Raw genomic sequence first — 21,271 nt, forward strand, 5'->3', positions numbered from 1 at the left:
AACTTCTCATTGGCATCTGGAGGGTTACTTTAGCAGGTCAGAGTTTTTATTCAGTCTTTTTAGAGACTGCACTAGAGGCTAGTAAACTATATTGTTAAGAAGAAAAAAAAAATCCAGTGATTTTAGTATCAAGAAAAATGTGCACAGCTAGCCAATTAATAGTTTTTCTATATACTTCAAATTCTCTTTGAAAGAGGAAGGAATTGTGACCTTTGGGATCGACCTGTAACCTCAGGAACGGTTTGTTGGACAGGCTGCTCCAGGGCAGAGCATCCTGAAAGCTGGTGGTGCTCAGGCTGGCAAGAAATTGCTAGCAAAGGACCTTGAAGTTAGTGCTGTCAGGCTTTTTAGACATCAGATATTCCCATTTGGTCAGATGAAGAGGACATAAGAGCATGGAATTCTTGACTGAGTTGGCAGAATCAGAGTTGGGGATTGCAGGTTTGGGGCTATCTAGTCTCCTAACTGTCCATCAGCTTCTCAGCAAAGGTGGTCTGACAATGAGGTGGGAACCCTGAAATCCCATGCCATGGCAGTTCCCAGTAAACTGAGGGGCCAGGCTACTGAGACGTTTCTTTTGTAGACTTCATGCCACTGAGCTTTAAAGAAGCTGGACATCATTGGACTTCTGGAGCCTCTCATTCCTGGTTGTTGTTATTCTGCTACATAGGCTGAAGCACCTGAAGTCTAGACGCTTGCCTTCTTGTTGGGTTGCCTAGGAGCCCAGCTGGTAAGCAGGGAGGGAACTAGGCACGTTGTAAAACCTTTCTGCTGTAATGCTGCCTGGTTTCATCAAAATCAAATCATCTCTCTCAGGTATTTCAATCTTGATGAGTTGTCAGTCTCTGATTGAGAACCATCCTGCCTGGGAATTTTCGACTGGCTCTTCACAGAGGAACCTGTTTCCAAGACACTAGCTCATAACCCTAGCATGGATATAAATATTTCATTCTAAAGTACAGGAAACATATCTCCCATTTATAATTGGATGCAAATTTCCTTCTTGACATAGACATCCTAGAGTATTCTGGTATAGAGCTTTCAAGGCCATAACTAATCTGTGGTGTAGATTTGAAGAACTATCAGTATTTTTATAGATTTATACTCTGACATATATTTGGGTGTAGCTGGCTAGGGCTGATAGGAAGGTACATTTGAGAACAGGAAGGAGATTGCTAGTAGATAGTTACATGTCAATAAGTTATTATATTGTGCATTTCCTTTCCTGGTATATTTGTGTCCTAATTTATTTACATCACTATGAGCATGTGAATATGAGCTCAATTTCAAATTGTTTAAATATTTTTGTGTAGCAAATAGTAATGGAGCTAGAGTGAAGAAGAGCATAAGCCTGAAACCACTACATATCTTATTTCCATTTTTTGCGAGTGAAATCTAGAGTAAACAGCCTCAGCACATTTTTTTTTGTTATTTTTAAATTGCTTCTTTAAAAATAAAATCTTCCTTGCTTATTTCATGCTGCATATTCAGTGATCATTAATCTTTATTAACCAATACAGATTTCTTTACTGTGTTATGAAACAGTTGTAATGTGTATACGTTGGAATTTTGGAGGGAAAAGACATTGATCTTTATCTTGGAAAAAGCAGCTACCTCATCAAAGTCAACATAAAAATTTTATATCCGTGATAAAATGGGGCACTGAAGAATGCTAGATGATCTGAACAGCAACCGCCTACCCTAAGTCTGCTGGGAGTTAGATTTGAAAGGGCTTTAAGTCTTGTATATTGAATTTCTGTGTTTCCTCTGACATAAACTGGTGTTGTCTCTAAAACCTAAAGTCAAAGCCTGATTGTATGAACTCGCTACATAACTAATGACAGCAAATCCTAACCCAAAGGTAAAGGGTTTGTAAATATTTGTCATTTAACTTTTCAATCTGAAAGACAAGCTTCAGAAAAGCTGTGGAAAATAATAATTTTAAATTATTTAAACTGTTATGAGTAACTATAACCTCTGACATTTGGCATGACATGAAATCCAGCAGCCTTTATTATGCTGAATGCCAGCTGGAAGACATGGTTGTGCATACCCAATAAAGCCCGAGGAACAGCCAAGGGAACAGCCGTGTAGGCTGACACTAGAATCAATAATCAAATTTCTTGAGGTTTTTTCTGGACTGCTGGATGGCGGGGAGGAATAAATAAGATACCTTCTGCTTCCCAGTTGAGTGGTTACTGATCCCCAACGCCATCTGAGGTTATGTGGAGTTATCCGTAGAGTGAGCCCCGTAGGACAGAACAGACGTTGCACAGTTCAGTTCTGTCGTTCATCTCGTGCACTGCTTTTTGTGAGGACACTGGGGGAAATGATGAGGCGTCCAGTCCCCGTCCTGTCCTCTGCTGGCAACACTAAAAAGATTACAAAAGAATAATTCTAGAGAAAGCTTGAATCCTGACATTTTCCAAAGAGAAGGACCACTTTAATGTGTTGAATTTTGCACGTGGTATTCACATTGGATGTAATTTGCATATAGTTGACTTAAAAATGCACTGCTGCACTTGATAGCAGGTAGTATTTGGAAATGTCTCCTTTCTATGCCAGGCTGCCGTGCTGAATGTGCCAGCACCCTGGGTCTTTTTAGAAATTCATATTTTGAAAGGTACTTTGATAGAGAACATAATTTGAGTGGAAGATGTTCTACTGTTTGAAAATCATAGCAGCATCCTGTTTGACATAATAGGATTCTTTTCACTAGAAGATGCTATAAGTTTTAGTTATTTTTAATACTATTATTACATACTGTAATACACTTGTGATTTATAAAAATGTTTTTATTCATCTGCAGTGTTCTGTTCCTGTCAACTGCTTTGGTTGCTGCCCGTTACTGTCCTAATATTGATTAGCAAAATGTAACTAAGTCTCGCTAACATAATATTGGAATTGTCCTTTTCTTTCATAATTGATAATTGCAGAGTTATAATTTTCTTGTTTATCTTTGCAAGAGAAGAAATGTTTACTACAGTTAGATGATTGACTTCCAAGTTTTGTTTCATCTCCTTTGTAAAAATGTTTCCTGCAGCTTATATCTCTATTTGAAGAGCTGATTTAATGCAGATTTCCTCATATAAAAAAGCCCAAGCTGTTCAGACCTGAATTTGAGCTATCAGTTAAGCCAAAAGGAAGATAGATAGAAGATAGATGTATTTTCTAAAAAGTAGACAACATGGAAATTCTGCAGTAATGTGATAATTTAGAAAGCACACAATAACAAAGAGCACAGATTTCTGAAACTTGGAAGAAGTAGGAAAATGCAAATGAATACATTGCTTTTAACACTTTCACAGCCCTCTTTTTTGCCAACTACCATATGAATTGACCTTATTATAACTCTTTTAGAAACATCGTAGGAAAAAAATAATTCAAATGACTAGATTTTAAACATGTATTGTCAGACTTTTAAAATCCATATTATCTACTTTACTGATTTAGTTTCTTGGGACTTTGTTATACCGCTACTTTTACTTTTACTCATATAGTAGTTTAGGCAGATTATTTCTTCATTCACTAAGCCATTGTTATGATAAAGATATACACTCAGAAAGGATTATTTCCTTGGTTTTGTTGTTACAGGGATATATGTTGAAGCTATTTTGATCACCTTAATTATACGTTTCCAGATGTTACATTTCAAATTTTAATTTAAAATTTCCAGACTTACTCCGTGTTTTATGGTTGTTCATTCTCCTGTTTTTAACTCCTAAAGTTATCGCTTAGAATACATCAGAGGCTTACTGATGAGGATGTATCTCTGAGTCTGAGATGGCTTCTGGGGAAGATAAACACCTGGGAAGTTTAACCACAGCAGCAATGTCTTGAACGTTTGCAAGGTCTGGGGAAGCTTGTGCCAGAAGCTTTCAGATAACTTGCACTGCATGAAGAGTTTTGGAACACCTTCATAGCTCTCATGTCCAAATCCCCTCAGTTTGTTCTCAGAGGCAGGTTTTAGACTGGCACCTAAGTGAGGTATCTGTAGGGCGCTTGGTGTCTAGGATCCCAGTAGCCAGTGAGGATGTGGTCAGTGCGACCAGTGGGTCTAGAGAACAGTTTTACTGTCTCGTCACACAAATTGCTTGCAAGGTTGCATTGAGGAAACTTTGCCTAAATGTAAGCATCTCTTGCTCTTTGAGACTACCAAGGAAATCAGAGATACCTGTACAGAGCTGGCAAGTGTGATGCACGGGAATGATCTGCAAGAGCACTGCGCGCTCTGCAGTGGCAGGTGAAGGGCAGGTGGGATATTTCTGGACACTAGATGCCTGTATGTGAATTGGCTCCACTGACATATTGACTCCATCCATTGAATATAATGGGAACTCAGGTGCCTAGTTCCGACATGGAGCCACATGGTGTCGTGATCTCAGACTGACTCCCACGTCTGTATGTGCCCAAATCCTAGTTTGGTTATTAGGTATGAGGTATGATTCTTTCTTTTCAACTCCAATCTGTCTTTTTTTTAATTAAAATTCATTCCATGAGTGAATTCTCCTACAGTTTGATCAGATGTCACTGGGAGATTTGCAACTGGGCCACCAAAATGTGGTACAGAAGAAGGCAAAAGCAATCTGTATTAGTTTTTGGGCAGTTTCTATTATCTTGTCTCCAGCTCTGACAACTTGACTATGTGCATCCCGAGATTGATTAGGAGATGCTGTTGGTTTTGACATGTACAAATGAATAAAGTGTTGCTTAAGTATTTATTTCTTTCTCTTTCAGTTACTGCAATGGATGTATGTTAGATCCAGACTGTGGTCTCTGCTACAAATTGAATAAATCAAGTGTTGTTGAGTCCTCATGCATTCCTGTTGATAGAGATTCTACAATGAAAGCAGCATGGGGAAGGTATGTCACTTTTCAAGATTTTCTGGTCTTGTGTTCTGCTATTAAGACCACTTTTGCTTTTACATAAAGTCTTACTCTTAGGATGTTGTGGAAGAAAAAAATAACTCAGCATTGTCAAAAATGGGCAATTACATTCTAATAAATTGACCCTGATGTGTGCAGCCAGTTTGGTGTAGCCTGCCACTTAGAAAGTATGGCAAAAGTACATTAGCAATTAGGAAAATTACTTTTCCCTGATGTCTTCATTCATTTGGGGGGTGTATTCCCTAGGTACACACTTAAAGCCCTCTGCATTAATTTTCTTTTTAAATGCTTTAATTAAACCACTCTTTTAATATTGCCCTACTAAAGAAAGCAAGTTGCTCAGCTGAATAACCTAAAATTATAAAAATCTGAAAATTTCAAATTGTCAAAAGCATGGTTTGTGGCCACAGATTTCCGTGTTCCTGTGCTTAGGAGCGGCGTCATGCCATACATTGCACTTGGGGTATAAAAATGTGTGCATTCATAGAAAAGTCCCAATGCAACTGCAGAATACATCACACGTCTTTTTCTTAAGCAGCATAAAGATTTCCTGTGAAGTCACAGCAATCTTCAAGTTTCCTGAAGTATTGACTGTTCTTAAGTTTTATGAGTTGGAACAATGTGCTTTACAGGCTTTATCAATACTTTAATAATGCTTAGGGCTTGGATTAGTGTTTAGAATCGTTCAGTGCCACAAGGGAATCAAATCCTGCTGATAAAAGGTGTAATTATTGCTGATAAAACCTCCTCACCATAGTTCATAGATGCCACCCACACGCCATAAACATACTTGGGAAATATGCAAAGGTTTGTGTGGTGGTGTGGGCTTCTTATTATTTTTGACTTTCATATGTATTTCTCAGAAGTTAAAACCAAGTGCCTTAGAGGCATTGAGTCATATTGGACAGAGGTTGGAAGGTATGAAAATATCTACTAATTGAAAAATCATTAATTTGAATTAACTCTAAAATTGCCCTCTTTTTGATTTCAGTACTATTAGAATGTTATGCCTGGTAGTTCTTTCTAGATGCAGAAGACGGTAGCTTATATCCTTTGTAATCCTAATTTAAAAGGGTGTGAATATTTTGGGTCTGTTACTGTTTATTAATAAATAACTGTGAAAACTACAAAATTTCATCCCTCTTGCTTTTTCTGTGACTACCTTCAGTGGTGCAGACTTTGCATATTACCTAATATCCTGACACGCTTTCCAGCACTTGGACTCTCATATTTGTAAATTAACAGATCTTTCTTTGTATTCCGAGTTAACATTTATTTCATATATGCTGTAGTTTTAGTAGCATGTCTGTAGTTAGCTCGAATAGTTGATAAATAAAATAAAACTTTATTTATTAGGCAGTCTTACTGTATAACATACAGTAAATGTGGGCATCAGTCATCTTTTTATATTCACTCTCACATAACCCTTCTTGCTATGCAGCCTATTGGAGCAAATTAGGTAGGAAAGAAGAAATATTTCCTTTCCATACTGCAAAATACAATATTTCCATATCGTGCAATAATTCCATGGTATAAGGACCCTGTTCAAAACTTATCAAGAGAAAACTGAACAATTTTAATGTTACATTGGTAGTCATTGGAGTGAAAGTTCTGCCTTAAGAAAGAAAACCAATGAAATTCCACATATCTTTTTCCAAAGATTGTACGTTCACCCCCATTTCTAGTGTTTATTTCATTAATTTCTAATCTCGTCTCCACCTGGTCTGTATAATCAAGCAGTTTTCTGAAAGCCAGTCCTTCAAGCTGTGAAATGTCAGGTGGCACCTTCTCTGCCTTCCAAGCCCTGTGGAACAGGCAAGCGTTTCACCTCCTCCTCCTCCCAGCTATGTGTATTTCTGCATAGCGGTCCAGAGGGAATCCCCATAGATTTTGGCTTCCAAGGGTTCACATTCACATCCCCATCCCTTCCCCCACCCCCAGCTCTGCTTCCTCAAATCTTGAGTCTGCTTTACAGCAAAATTGGTCCCACAAAGCCGTAGGGTTTCCCCGCCAAGTGAGAAGATTGCTGCAGTGAAAGCGGCGTGGTTACATCCCCACTTGTGTCTCGGAGCAGCAGGCGTCGTCTGTATCTTTCTGGCAGCATGGGGAGAACAAGTGCCTAAGACAAACTAACAGCACTGGTGAAGAAATTACGTCCGTGCTGATGCTTGAAATCACACCCCTTCATTTCACAAAGTTACTTTGTCACAAGCTAGACATACAGCCGCAGCTCCTTTAAAAACACAGGGCACCTTTACGATCCAAAACTGGTTTAATAATTTGAAAGATGACTTTGTGATCTGTGTACGGCTGATAACCGTAATTATCACATGGAGCCTCTTTATAACTCTGGTGTATCCTGATGGCTTCATGCCATCCAGTATCAGCTGAATGGGTTTAAATGGCTTAAAACCTCCAGAGTCATATTGGCCTCATACGGCCAATTTATTTTGCCATTAATTTTGCTCAGGAGAGAAGGAAGATCTGAGCTCTTTGTTCAGCATTTGTTGGACCTCATTTTGCCTGGGTGTCAGCAAAAGCAGCCCCTCTGACTACCTTGCCTGATGCAGGAGGTTGGTTCAGAGAAATGGCTTCTGCTGGGCTCGGGTTGGCGGCGCCGTGCAGAGCATTTCACCACTGCTGCGATCACATTTTGTTTATGATTTTCCTGCTGGAAAGCTGGGATCTGCCACCATGGAGAGGTGCCTACAGTCACATCAGACGACGTGCATGCGGCCACATAGCTCTGCAGCCCAACTGTCCCGACGTTTGCTCAGGGGCTTATTTATTCCTGATGTGTAAACTACCAGCAAGGTGAGAGGTGCTTAGAGGCACCAACAGCGAAGGCCTTGTCATATTTTTTAAAAGGCTCTCTACAGCTGTGCAAGCTGACATAGAAAACCCTCGTGTTTATATATTTATAGCTTTGCACTGTTCTTCACAGTTTATCCCAAGGTACTTCGATAACACTGACGTAACAGGCAACATTTTGACTGTTATCATAAAATACTGTATGTATTTTTATTTGCAAGAAGTTTCCCCAGTGCCAGCCTGGTGTACTACATACCACCTCTATGTTTATTGTTAATCATATTTATTTGGTTATGGTATGTTCTAAATTGAGAAGTTCTGGGGAGGGGAGGGAAGGGAGCAGAGATTTCAGTCTCCTGTGGCTGCCAGCAAGGCTGTTTATGTTGCTGTGGTTGTCATAGAAACCTGGGGAGACAATTAGAGTGTCCAAATGTTTTTCAAGAAGAGTATAGCATTTTGGTTCTTTTGAATATAGGGAACTCTGTGGCCAGCGGTGGCCCTGGGGGAGGGAGACTGCGCAAGAATAAATCTGTCCAAGTCCAAGTCAGGCCTTGAAGCAGCATGGGTAGTGCGCTACGGATACACTTGTAAGATCATAAATGTAGGACAAAGAATAGAGATACATTTCTTTTTTTATTTATTTAATCCGTTACATAAGCCTGACTCTGGTATTGGAATAACACAGAGAGGAGTGTCTTGCCCAGGGCAGAAGCACGGTCAGGTGCTTTGCTGCCCTTGGTCTTACTGAGCCAGTTAACAAACCAACTGTTGACATGCAACCTTGCGGCCTCCAGCTCTGCCCAGGGACATCTAAAGGATGATTGCAAGACAGTAAGCAAGATTATTCTTAAATTATTTACTTTGTAATAAAAGAAGAGGAGCTGCATCTCCTCTCGGTGTGGTCTGAGGGTTCTGCGTTGGGACTTTGTTCTCCAAAATTCAGGGAAGTTTTGCACTTACTAGTAGCACAGAAAGGCTTGCAGTTCTGTTCTCTTCATGAACATCGAGTTATAAAATCCCCATGAAGTTGATAAAAAGCATTATCTCACTTTTACAGATGGGGATGCAATGGGAAAGTTGCAATATGAAGCTCAGGTGGCACGACAGAGGTCACGGGCAGTCCGTCTCTCAGCCGGGACTGAATGTGGAGGTGATTGCTTTCAGCGCTGTGCTTTCAGAGCACAAACTGAAATGTAGTTTTTCCCCACAATTGCAATTACTCCCACAGTACTCTCAGAAACCTTGAAACTTCTGTCTGTGTAATTGCAATAACCCTAAAGGCCAGCCAAGAATGCTCTAGAAGTAACTTTAAATTGCATTAATATTCTTACAGTTGAAAGAATAACCGCGGAAGGAAAGGAGCTACTAATAGTGCCTTGACATGACATTAACCTTGACGTGAGTATGTTGTCAAGACCACAGCAGGCCCACAACTGTGAGCTAAAAGGCTCTCATGAGTGACTCTGAGCAACCTCCCTCTGGAGAGAAAGATGTTGACTTTATACAGTAAACAATTATGAAGAAATAATAATATCATCTGCAGATCAGAGGCAAGCCTAGAAGCCATCCTGTCCACAAAATTAGCTGGCAGGTCTCCACAGTCCCCGAAGGAGGATGATTTGGAACAGAAATCTATAAAGGGATAGGAGCTGAGTGATTTGCTTTCTTCAGCCATTTTTATTAACTTCGTTAGAGGCACATCTCCCTGCCACAGGAGTTTAATGCTTCATAGAGAATCCCGCTTTCCTCAGTATTCTTTATATTCCTCTCCTATATACGCTTCTCTAAGGTCATACATTGCAAAGGCAAGTGCAAGAAGAGCTTTGCATTTGGGAAGCTCTTAATTTTTCTCTGGCCGGTGCTCTCCGAAGCTCCTTCCTTCCATGTAAAATTAACGGCATGTTCACAGAGGCTCGATAATGCTGTTATGTGTCACTGTGTGCCTGTTGCTTGTACCCATCAGTTTGCTGAAGAGTTTAATGGTATCTCAGAAACCTGTTCTGGGGAAAATTGGGTTTACAGTACCCGGGCAATGTGAGGAAGGAGGTCAGGCAGGCAGTCAAACCCTGGTTGCCAGTTCCAGGAGAGTTTCCACCACAGGAAAGTTCATTAGCTGGATTCTCAGACAACAGCCTGGTTTATGTCCAACGGGGGATGTGCCAGTGTCTGTCACGTCCTCGGGAGTATTCTGGGGAGCTTTACATTCATACAGTGCTGCCTGTTGTCTAACGCACAGCAGATGAGACTGTTAAAACGATTAGAATACTTTTTCTTTGTAGCAACATCAGATTTTTCTAGAAATGTCAGGTTCCTTTTGCCGCTTGTAAATACAAGCAGACATAAATCAATCCATTACACTTGTTTTGCTAGTCACTGTCTTATAAAGATGTTTTTGCAGTGTGACAAGTACATTTGTAAAAGTTGCTGTGACTGCTTTACTAATGCTAAAAAAATGTATGTGTGTACTTAAAGACTGAGAATCTATTTTCAGTACTTCAGGGGGAACGGGTATACAGACCTTTCCTGTTACCATGGGCAGGCTGGCACCAGAGCAGCCTTCCAGGAATGAAGTACTCTTCTGTCCCCGGGCAGACATTGCTTGTTTTGTCACACAGGAACTATTGGTAGAAGATTTTATTGCTGAAATGTTGATTTGGAATCTTTCTACAAGGGCCTGCATTGAAAAGTGCTGCTAAATTCAGCAGCAATTAGAGGAGAAACTGGTATTTCTCTTACTAGGTCTTCAGATCAATAGATGAAGATTATACATAGGATTATAGTTCTCACATTTGCAAAGGAGAAAGGTATTAGAGGGAGCAGATGATTCAGGAAAGTAGCTGGATCTACAGAGTATTTACATCTGCGTGTATATCGGCAGGTATCGCTCTCAGAAGAGCTGCGATTATAACCAGTAGTCTTAGCAAAATTTGTTTCTGGACAATATGCTGAGCGTTTACTAAACTGAAATATCCATCGCTTCAGTAGGAACCAGAACATAGAATCCATCCTCTCCCCTCCAGGATCATTCAGGAAAGAAAACCAAAATGCGTGCAGTTTCAAACCAGAATTGAATTTTGGTTATCTCCACCATTGCCAGTAAGTCTGGAAGCCTGGAGTAGCCGGGCGGCCGTACACCATGCTGTCTGTCCTGTTTGATTAGGAGTGCGTACTTCAGCGTAACCATAACTCATACGCGCTAGTGAGGAGTGCAAAAACAGAAATCAAAAAAAAGATCTGAAACTGATTACAGTCTTTGTCAGCCTAAAATCTAAGGCACAAGGTCTTTTCTGGGAGGAGGACATTAGTGTAATCATGGTCTAATGGTTGCGCATACCGGTGTGATTCTGGAGAGCTGAGGAGGGAGAGGAGGAACTTAAGGAATCTTGTACGCACATTTTAATGCCATCTCTGCTAACTGGTAAGAGCAAATAGGAAGAATGGAAGGGTAAAGTGATGCAGAATATTGTGTCCTTATAGATGAAGCCCATGCTCTTGGTGATGCAGGAGTAGGTAGCAAAATAAGTGCAATTTTAATGTTCTGATTCTTTCAGCCACTCTTCCTGCTCAAATCATCGAGGCGTAGGGTTTTTAAGTTCTTTGAGAAGGAAATTATTTCATGGTGGGCCTCATAGCCATGGTAAGAGCTCTTTAAGCAGTTAAAAATATGGTAAAGTCTGTATATGTACTTAAATAATTTAAATTGAGGATGGAATTTTGTTGTAACATTAACAGAAGATGTGGTCTCTTCATAGTCATTTTCAAGGGGACAGAAACCCATTTTGTATTATTTTATTTTTGACTGAATCTAATGCCTGACCACTTAAGGTTCTTTGTCCATTGTATCTGCATTTTAGGTTTAAAATAATGAGCAGACCAATGATGATCTAAACTGAAACTATTGACATTGCTTTAGGGTAATTGCTTCAGAATTACTGTTAATAGCTCTAACTCATGATATCTGCTCAACCAATGGCAAATTATGGATGCTTGAAAGAAAGGGAGGACAAAATACGCTCCTAGTCAGTCCTGTTGTGAAGTGAACGTACTCTGATTCTGGACACGTTTAGTTTTTGCACTGAAGACAAAATTTACTTGTTGGAGACCCCCAGCACAAAATTGGACATTAAAGCAGGTCTGGTTAGTTTGAAACATCGTTTGTGGTGTTCTCTACCAGTTCGTTTGTATTGCACTTTGCTGCTGAACGCTGCTTCGAGATCTTGCTCAAAGTCACTATTTAAAGGGTGTTCTGGTAGAGAGGGATGAAGAGACAGATGCTGACAGCTGTTTGGGTGAGTTGTTGTAAGTTGTTACTTCAGGTGCTTTAGCATTGAGGTAACTGGAAGAGAAAAGCAAAAGTGGCCCTTGAGCTAAAGCATTCCGGAATGGAATGGAATGGGATGGGATGGAATAGGAATGCTGGTTTATATCAGGAAAAATCATGTTACAGTTATTTAAATGGAAACCATCTGGGCTTGTGCTCTTCACCCAGTTAAAGTGGTCCAAGGAAGAAGATGCTGTGGTGTTTAAAATCTGAATTTACATCCTGTTGAAGGGGCAAGCTTTCTGCTCATTTCAGTCATTCTGCGGTCAGGTGAGATGAGACTAGAATAAATATGGTTTCCCTTCTGAAAAGCATGTTTGCTGTTAGTTGACAGAGGAGATCAATAGGAAAGCAAAGGAAAAAAACTGCCAGCATATATGAGAGAATTGGCAGTCTCTTGTCAGTGTGCTTAGAGTATCTGGATAATTCCTGCAGCTTTCTGCTCCCTCTTACAAAATGTACACCGGAGGAGAGAGTCTTCTATTGCCCATAGGAGCCTGCTGCTAATTAGCTTCTTCAGCTGCTCCTCTTCCCAGGGATGGATCGAGAGGTGTCCGTGCCTCACCAGGGGGGTTCTCCCAGGGCGGATTGGCAGCACGGGCCAAGCGTGGCCCCGGCGCTCTCCTTGGCCGAGGCCATGGCAGTGAGGGGCAAGAGGAGATGCTTCCCCGGAGAGTGGGAGCGTGCGGGGAGCTGCTGCTGGGAGCGAGCTGGAGGGTTCCCCTTCTGCCTTGGAGCCAAAGCAAAAGGAACTGACTCATATTTGGGAGCGTGTGGATTTTTGTCCTCGGAGGGGAATATTTCTGATAGTTGTTTTTCACCTGCGCTCAGTTATTGACTCTGAAGTGCAGATTTAAATAAAAATCCTCAGTGAAAATTGTCTCAGCAGATTCCTTTAGGATTTTACACTCAGAAATGAATTTGCTAAACTGAAATTTACTCTGTTTTGCGGGTGGAAAATATTTTTGAAAGATGCACATGGTTGGGGATTTTTATTGATAAAGAACATTCAGCAGGGTCGAACCCAGTCCTCAGGGTGCAGCAGCTTCTACCTTTAACAGCATCCCTAATGCAAATCTTACACACCTTTATTCCATGATGAGTAACTCTTTGATAATCACATTGTCTGATAGAGTAAAACTGTGATCTCTTCCCTCTTTAAAAGGATGAAGTTTTCAGAGTATTTTTTTTTCTTTTTGAGGGGAAATAAATGAACACATTTCTGCATTGGGGCTGCAGAATAATTCAATATGTCTGATGAGTTTAATTCATATAAATTATTGTATGTGCTCTTTGCACGTGTGGTTCATTTCCTCAAGAATGGAGGCAGTAACATCAATCCCTCACTGGCACAAGATGAGCTGGAATTATTGATTCATTTGATTTAAAGTTGTGACCTTATTTTAACTCGGCTCGCTGGTTAGTACAGGCTAGGAAACAGGCAGCCTGTCAGGTGGCAGGCCCTACTTCAGAACAGCAGCACCTTGGGCATTTCTTCTTGCTCGTAGGATGTATAGACTTTCTTTTTTCCTGTAGCTTTCCACAGCTGTCACATTAGCTTTGCATAGATGATAATGAGAGATGAGTTTGAGGCTCTGCGTGATTATTTAGTTCTTCAGACCTGTCATTCAGATGATGTATGTTCCCATTTAGCATATTTTCTTGGCAAAATAACTATTGTTAAAAAGCACTTATTTATGTAAAGTTCTTTTTAGTTGTCAGAGGCCATGGAAAATAGATGATTGCTTTGATTTCTGCTGAGTGCTCCTACTGCCAGATCCCAAACTTTGAGTTTCATGTAACAATGAAGCCTTTGGTACCCGATGTTTATAAATGTCATAAACTAGAGATAGTGTAACTGCTTATCATTTCTGTATTTTCTAAAATTCCTTAGATTTGGCATAGGTATTGCACCTGCATGCACAAATCCAAGCAGAGCGACGCCTATGTTAAGTGCTCACTCTCACAAATCAGGCGTGAAATAATTATCTTGTTATAAGTGGTCTTAGAGTATTATTTAAATCTCCTTGGGGCTCCCTTTTCAGTTATGACATTAATGATTTCCAGTGAATTTAGGGCTGACAGCGGAAGAATCTTTCTTTGGATAGCTCTGTTGGTTGATTTAATTCAGAGCCTGCCCAGTACAGCGTGTGTGGGCAGGGATGCGCTGCTCCCTTCCCCTTCTGAAACACCCGTTTCTCTCCGCTTTTTAGGGCAGAGCTATTGCCACCTACTGGAATCAGGGAAAAGCTCCTTTTTAAAAATACTCTCCCATCATCCATTTAAAAAGATGAACACAAGATCTCGGATTTTTCATCCGGATATATTTCAGTTGTAATGGCAGAACGACAGTTGCTGGCAATAGTTAAAATGTAGTATTTGTGTCTAAACTGCTGTTACAGAAATGGAATGTAACAGTTAGGGACTTCAGATGGAAGGTTAAGTTGGCCAAAAGGTTGTTGTAAGAACGATTAAAATATAAACTTTATATGTATGTCAATAACTAGAAACTAAACAGAGCAGGGAAGCGCTGAAAAAGGTATGCTAATACATGTAATATTGATCTATATTTTAAATTCCTCATCCTTACAGGTTTTTGTCTCCGCTTCAACAAAAAAAGCAAATTCAGAAAATTATGTTTTACCTCCCCCACTTCCCTTTTGATCTCGGTGGAAATTTCAGAAGGATAAATATTTTCTTCTCTCTTCACTTCCCATTGAAATATGTGGTTGATTGTGATTTTAAGGTTTTAACGGCTCTGTGGAAAATAGTTTCTGCACTCTGCCTGTTTGGCAGACTCTCCAAGGCACAGGGGCTGCTGCGTGGTACAAGCAGTAAATGAACCAGCTTTAAAATCTCAGCAGCGTGCCTGCAGCAGCAGGGCCTGACCCCGGCTGCCCGCCGGGCGTGCAGCGTGCAGGGCACGTGGCCTTTCGGGGGCTTCGGGACTGGAACTTGGCCAGTAAGTTATGCGGGTGATGAATTGGATGGGTAATGCTCACCATTCAGCGCCACATCTGGTAACTTGTTATAATTGTGTCAGCGTGTCCCATCTGTGCTTTGAGTTTGGCGTTTGGGTGGGATTTGCTTTGTTCTTCTAAATTGAACTATAAAATCTTGCCATTCTTTACCAACTTCACGTACTGCATTTCAACCTAAGAGCATGTTTTTTACAATACCTTTGCATGTCTGAAACTTTGGGGTAATTAAAAGCTATAATTTTTTTTCCTTTTTTTTTTTTTTTTTTATTGCTTTCTGGAGTGTTTGGAAGCATTCACAAAACCAAGATTGTAACACTGAAACAGAACCTATTGGAGGTTGAACTTCCAGTCAGTATTTCTGCTAAGTTACCTTCATCCGAAGTTACAACAACCACCGCCTTTATTTCTTTGTCTTCGGTCTTTTTTGACCATGGCCTTAGAATTACTTTTAGCAATTGTAACTCAAGCGATGCTTTTGAGACACTGAAGGCATTCCTTCAATAATACTACCGACACATGATGAACAGCACAAGTGTCAATAAAGGTTACTTGTAAGTGCAAGTAAGAATAAGAAGCCTGGATAGAGTTTGTCTTACTCAACTTCAGATGTCTAAAATTTTGACCTTGAGCTGTCTTCATAGTTCCTTGACTGATGGAGTAAAAGATGCTGTTCCTTATTGTTCCTTATTTGCAGCTGGCCTTTGCCTGTGTTTTACAGAATAGACTTTGTTAACGTCATGCCAGCAATTCTTGAACACTGTTCTGTTAATAATACTCTAATTAATATTAAAATACCGATACTTGTTCTATTGAGCCCTATGCTCAGCCCTTTCCACCAGTATCCATTGAGGCGATCTGTCTTCACATACCATAGGAAAGAGGTGTCTCCTGTGAGAATTGATACTTCTGCAGCTGGTTGATATTTCTGTTGTAACAACAGAACTTTACAAACGCTAATTATTAACTTAAATGTAAAATCAGGTGAAAAAACAAACGAGATTAAACATCAGGTAGAGATTTATTTGATAGTAAACTTGCATGAAATTCTGAAACGCTGCATTTGACATAATCTTCAGACCAATTTGCTTCAGTAATTTAATTATTAAGTATTCATGCTGCAAGGAGATACAATCAAAAATGCTTTTAGATCTGGCAACAGAAACTAGAATGTCTCCATTTCGATTACCCCGGTTCTGTCAGTAATTTGGCTGGAGCCTGGCGCTCTGTCCAAAAGCTCTCAAAAATGTCAGAGCAAGGATGACGCAGAACTTCCACACAAAAACGCTGGGAGAAGCAGAACCGCTCCAGGGAAAGACCGGGAGCACTGAGCTACATAGGGGGTTTTTCACACAGCCAAAATATTTAATAGGCTAGTCTAGCACAGGTGCTAAATGCCAGTCTGTCTTTAACAAAAAATACTTATGAATCTCCTGCATTTCTGAGCATTTTTGTCCTGCAAGAGCTCAAACAGAATGAAGCCTGCCTGTTTGCAAGCACCTGCGAGTAACAGAGAGCAGCCAAATCTGTCTGGTTTTCAGTGGAAAGCACCATGTGGCCCTGGTTACCTCCATGAGCCCCCTGAGGGCAACTGGTTCCTGCCTTCCAGTTCGTGCTCATCGCTGAGATTCCCCAAAGGTTCATCTCAGAAAAAAATGACCAAATCATTAATGAGCACTCCCTCCTTTCAGAAAAAGAAGGGAAGCCAGCAGCGACTGGATGAAGGCACGGGTGCATGTGGGTGCTCACTGCTGAATCTGGTTGTTCCAAAAGTGAGCGATTTCGGTATAATCACAGAATAGCCACTAAACAGACTGTAAAGCACATTCTGGGGTCACAGGGTCCATGAGTCTTTCTCAATCCTGAGGGCTGCCGGGAGGGAAGTAATAGCTCGTTTTGTTTCCAGAATGCCTCTGCGCTACCTTCTTGCTGGTTGTCATGTGGAGATAGCCCTGTGCTTGTGTTGTTTAAAATTTGTGAAGTGGCATCTATTTCCTGAGGAATTAAATATTCCCAGATGCCATTTCTTGCGAGGGCTTGCCATGTGCTTCCGCCCATGCTGCGGCACGAGATGTTTCTTTTCAGTTCGTGCTTGATTGCTGTGAACAGGATTGAAGGGGCAGGGAGGATTTCTGGCTGCTGCCACGGCGGTGGTAGCAATAATTCTCTTGTCCCACCAACTGCTGACCATGCAAGTCACGTCGTTGAGCCACAGCCCTGTCACACGTGTCACATCTCCATCCAGACCTGCCCACAAATACATGGTACTTTAGGTGTTACAGCGGTGGGTCTTGCCCTCTACCAAATCGTGGCATTTTTTCCTCTCTGTCTGGTAGAATGCAGTATTTTTCTTGTATTTTTTGATACTACTGGAGTACTAAAATATCTATTAGTCACGACAAAGGCTTCAAAAGGTTGGGCAATATCAGCTCCGTCATATTGACCCAAATTTCCAAACAGTGTTTGCTGATCTGCACCTCGGTGGAGTTCTTTGAGAGCTGATGATACTTGAAGGAAAGAATTAGTGAAAACTACAGCATTTAACCAATTGGCATTTTTTCAATGTGAAAATTAGGACCAAACTAACTATTTCTCTGTCTTTTACTGGATCTTGCTCTTCGTGAGGATCAGCTTAGCCTTTTTTAAATACAGCACTGGAATCTGGGAGGCTCCATGACCTGCTGATGGCACTCTACTGGAGCCCACCTCCGGCTTTATAAAGTGCTTGCAGTTCTCATGCGCATCAGTAGTTTGAAAGCTGCAAGAAACAGTTACATCTGTCTTCAGAGAGAAGCAAAAGAAGTAAAAGATTTAGAGTTAGTAAAGTTGTTCAAAGACATGAACAAACAGAGTTTTGTGGTGAGAGGTGAAATTTCAGTGGACCAGCAGGCACAACTTCTTATAAAAGGCACAAACCTTATCAGGATATGCCTGTCAATAAAAGGGAAGACCCCAAGGTTTATATGTGTACTAAGAATGTATCCGTAAGGATTGCCAGATGGTTTAGTGCTTGTGATACATTCTGGTTTTTTTACTTTTGGGTTTTGGGGTTTTGGTTTTTTTTTTAGATCAGGGTTTGTATTCTACAAAAGAAGCAGCAAGAAAAATTACTGAAGGTCTTGGTCTTTAAAGTACACAGGTGCAAGAGACTGTAAACCACGGGAGTATATCCTTCAGAGGGGAAAAAGGGGAAAAAGTCTACATTGCCTGATGTTGCCTTCTGAGCCCTGCCTTGCACTCTGTCCCTGCTGCTTTTCCATCCTTTTTGTTAGCTTACAGATAAACAGAATGATCTTTAAAGTTGCGAAAATATAGTCTTGTGTCTTCTCATGAAAACATTTAGCAGATGTGGGCTTTGCTTCTCCTTTACCATTACCTTGCTGTAACTTTAACCTTGTGTGATGTCTAGTTCCAGTGAAGCTTGCTCTGATATTCTGGAGAAATATTTTCTGCAAGTATCAATATATCAAGCTAATAAGTGACTCATACTTTAAATTGAGAAAAAGTGGTTCAGAATATATATTAAAAAAAAAAAAAAAAGAATCCCTGTCTTTTCAAAAAAAATGTATCTTTAAACTCTTTACTCAGTTTTATAAAGAATCTATCCAGGATAAATTACCAGATTGCATTCTTGTTCACTTATGGTATTTGATTCTCCATTTTAGAATTATCACTCACTGCTGCCAGTGTCACTGCATTTTACAGTTTCAAACCCTAAAGTAGTCTTCTGGGTATACATAATAAAGGCATTTTTGTCATGGCTTCTTAACTTGAGAATACAGCATCTAATTTTTACAGCTATGATTTCAACCTGTGAACCCCTTTAGCTGGGCGTTCACCAAGTCATCTTCTGCCAGCTGTTTGTGGGATATAGTCCGAGACTGGGATAGAAGTGGATATAGAATGACCCTCTGTGCACTCAGTTTGTGCAATAATATACTCAGATATTTGAGGGGTTTATTTAAAGTACTTTTATAAGGTGCTCATTGTATTTATATACATATGAATATTTTTAATAATCCTTTTCCAGAAAAAAAAAATGTAAAAAATCTTTTGTAAACAAAAACAAAACACTTCTTATTTTACGTTTTCTGTTCCTTTTTTTTTTACCTTTCCATTTTTTATTGAAAATAGGGGCAATTTTGAAGCTTTTCACAAAAAAATGACACAGATATGCCGTTTTCCTTCACTGTTTTTCTTGCCTGAACAGCTAACTTTGTACTGTTAACTATTTGATACCTGAAAGTGCCTGATGTTTAAAAGAAACACAAAATACTTTAATAATGATTAAAGTAGTTAAAATCATCATAGGTAGCAATGCATGAAGGACAGTGATATTATGTTAAGATTCTTATACTCAAAACTAACTAAGGTTTTGCATTTGAACTCTGCCCATTAGAGTTCTGGAGGCAGGTCTGCTAGTTGTTTAAGTGAACAGATAATTATTTTTCATATTTTTTGTATGACCCCCTCACAAGTTACACATTATTAATATAATATTTGAATTATTTACAATTTGCTTGTGATTGAAATCATACAATTTAGTTATTACTAGTTAATTTTCATTTGAACTGTGGTAAAGAGATTGTGTTGAGTGGGGATCCAAATTAGGGCTAGGATAGGGCACTCTAGAGCACAGATACATCAGACGTTTCCTGAGTCCTTATTACCGTCTGATACTTCACAAGAGCAGGAAAATGCTTGGGAAGAAAAATAAGTCAATCTATGTGTTGCGTGATTAAGGTAATTGGATGTCCTGTAGCAAACCCCAGGTATTTGCTTATTTCTGCTCCCAGTTTTTAAGTGTGCTGTACCTGGGACTGGAGTACGTGTGTACCTAATGGGTGTGCCAGCTGTTGTGAAATCTCAGATGGTTGGGCGCTAACACGAGGTATAGACGTTATTCTGCCTTTTCCTGGGTTGAGGCCATTTCTCAAGGTAAGAAGAGCACGAAAGATGATGAGGGAAGCATGTTGGACAGCGTCCTGGTAGTAGCAGAGATTTGTTTCTCTCCATTCCTGGTAGTTATGATGAAAAATGAAGCTCAAAACACTTGTGGTGTGACAGCAGAGTGGAAAATTGCAGCCAATGGCCTGGAGGTGGCCAGCAGGACTCTGAAGGCACCAGTATAGGATAAAAGAAGTCTAATGGAGTAGCAGGCTGAACTTTGAGAGGACAGGAATGCAACACAGCAATGTGACAGAGAACCTTCAGTCCAGAAATCCAAAACTGAACAACTTTCAGTGGGAGAATCTAATGTTATCAGATAACATAAAAGCTGCTTGCTCAGACCCACAGCTAATGAGCATCCTAACAGGCACTGTCAGACAGCTGAGCTGCTTCCCTTGGCAAGAGATGCAGGAACTGTGTAGCCCACCCTTCAGAATCCACTAATCAGTGGTTACAAAAATACCGAAACATTCAGAACGGCAAACAGTTAAGAACCCCTTTGATGTGATTAATATTGGAGAACTATTTGTCATGGGAAAAAATCGCTCCTGTTTTCAATCATTTGGGTAGCCTATTGCTCAGCCTGTTCAGACTGAATAACAGCTCCCGCACTCTATTTATTGGGCAAATTCAGATGCAGTTGCAAAGCAGAAATTTCTCAGTTTGGGAAAATGGAAGTGTTTGAATTCAAACTCTGTAAAGATTTTTAGCTAAATAAATAATAATGTAAAAAAAAATAAATGTTCATCTGTGAACAGCTGTAAATCAGAACCGCATACTAAGTCTCACACAGGTGTGCATTCTGACATGGCTGAGAATCACAGAATCATTTAGGTTGGATCATGGAGTCCAACTGTTAACCTAACACTGCCATCCCACCACTAAACCCTGTCCCTAAGCACCCTCCTGGGATGGGGACTCAACCACTTCCCTGGGCAGCCCATTCCAATGCTTGACAACCCTTTCAGTAAAGAAATTTTTCCTAATACCCAATCTAAACCTGCTCTGATGCAACTTGAGGCCATTCCTCTCGTCCTATCACCCCTTACCTGGGAGAAGAGACCAACCCCCACCTCCCTACACCCCCCTATCAAGCAGGTGTAGAGGGCAATAAGGTCTCCCCTCGGCCTCCTCTTCTCCAGGCCAAACAACCCCAGTTCCCTCAGCTGCTCCTCGTAAGACTTGTGCTCCAGACCCCTCACCAGCTTCATTGCCCTTCTCTGGACATGTTCCAGCACCTCAATGTCTTTCTTGTAGTGAGGGGCCCAAAACTGAAAACAGTATTCGAGGGGCAGGCTCACCAGTGCTGAGTAACGGGGCACAA

At 40.5% G+C, this 21,271-nt stretch overlaps 1 protein-coding gene across 1 annotated transcript in view; it reads left to right on the forward strand.

Annotated features, from left to right (window-relative positions):
* Positions 1-21,271, forward strand: part of SLC2A13 (solute carrier family 2 member 13) — a 157,646-nt gene that overhangs the window by 123,314 nt on the left and 13,061 nt on the right. The window contains exon 8 of the mRNA XM_035891687.1: positions 4,738-4,863. Within this exon, the coding sequence (XP_035747580.1) occupies positions 4,738-4,863 (126 nt within the window). The remainder of the gene's footprint in view (positions 1-4,737; positions 4,864-21,271) is intronic.

Source organism: Egretta garzetta, unplaced genomic scaffold (genome assembly GCF_000687185.1).
Source record: "Egretta garzetta isolate BGI_Z169 unplaced genomic scaffold, ASM68718v1 scaffold33, whole genome shotgun sequence".
In the NCBI taxonomy this organism is placed as follows: domain Eukaryota; kingdom Metazoa; phylum Chordata; class Aves; order Pelecaniformes; family Ardeidae; genus Egretta; species Egretta garzetta.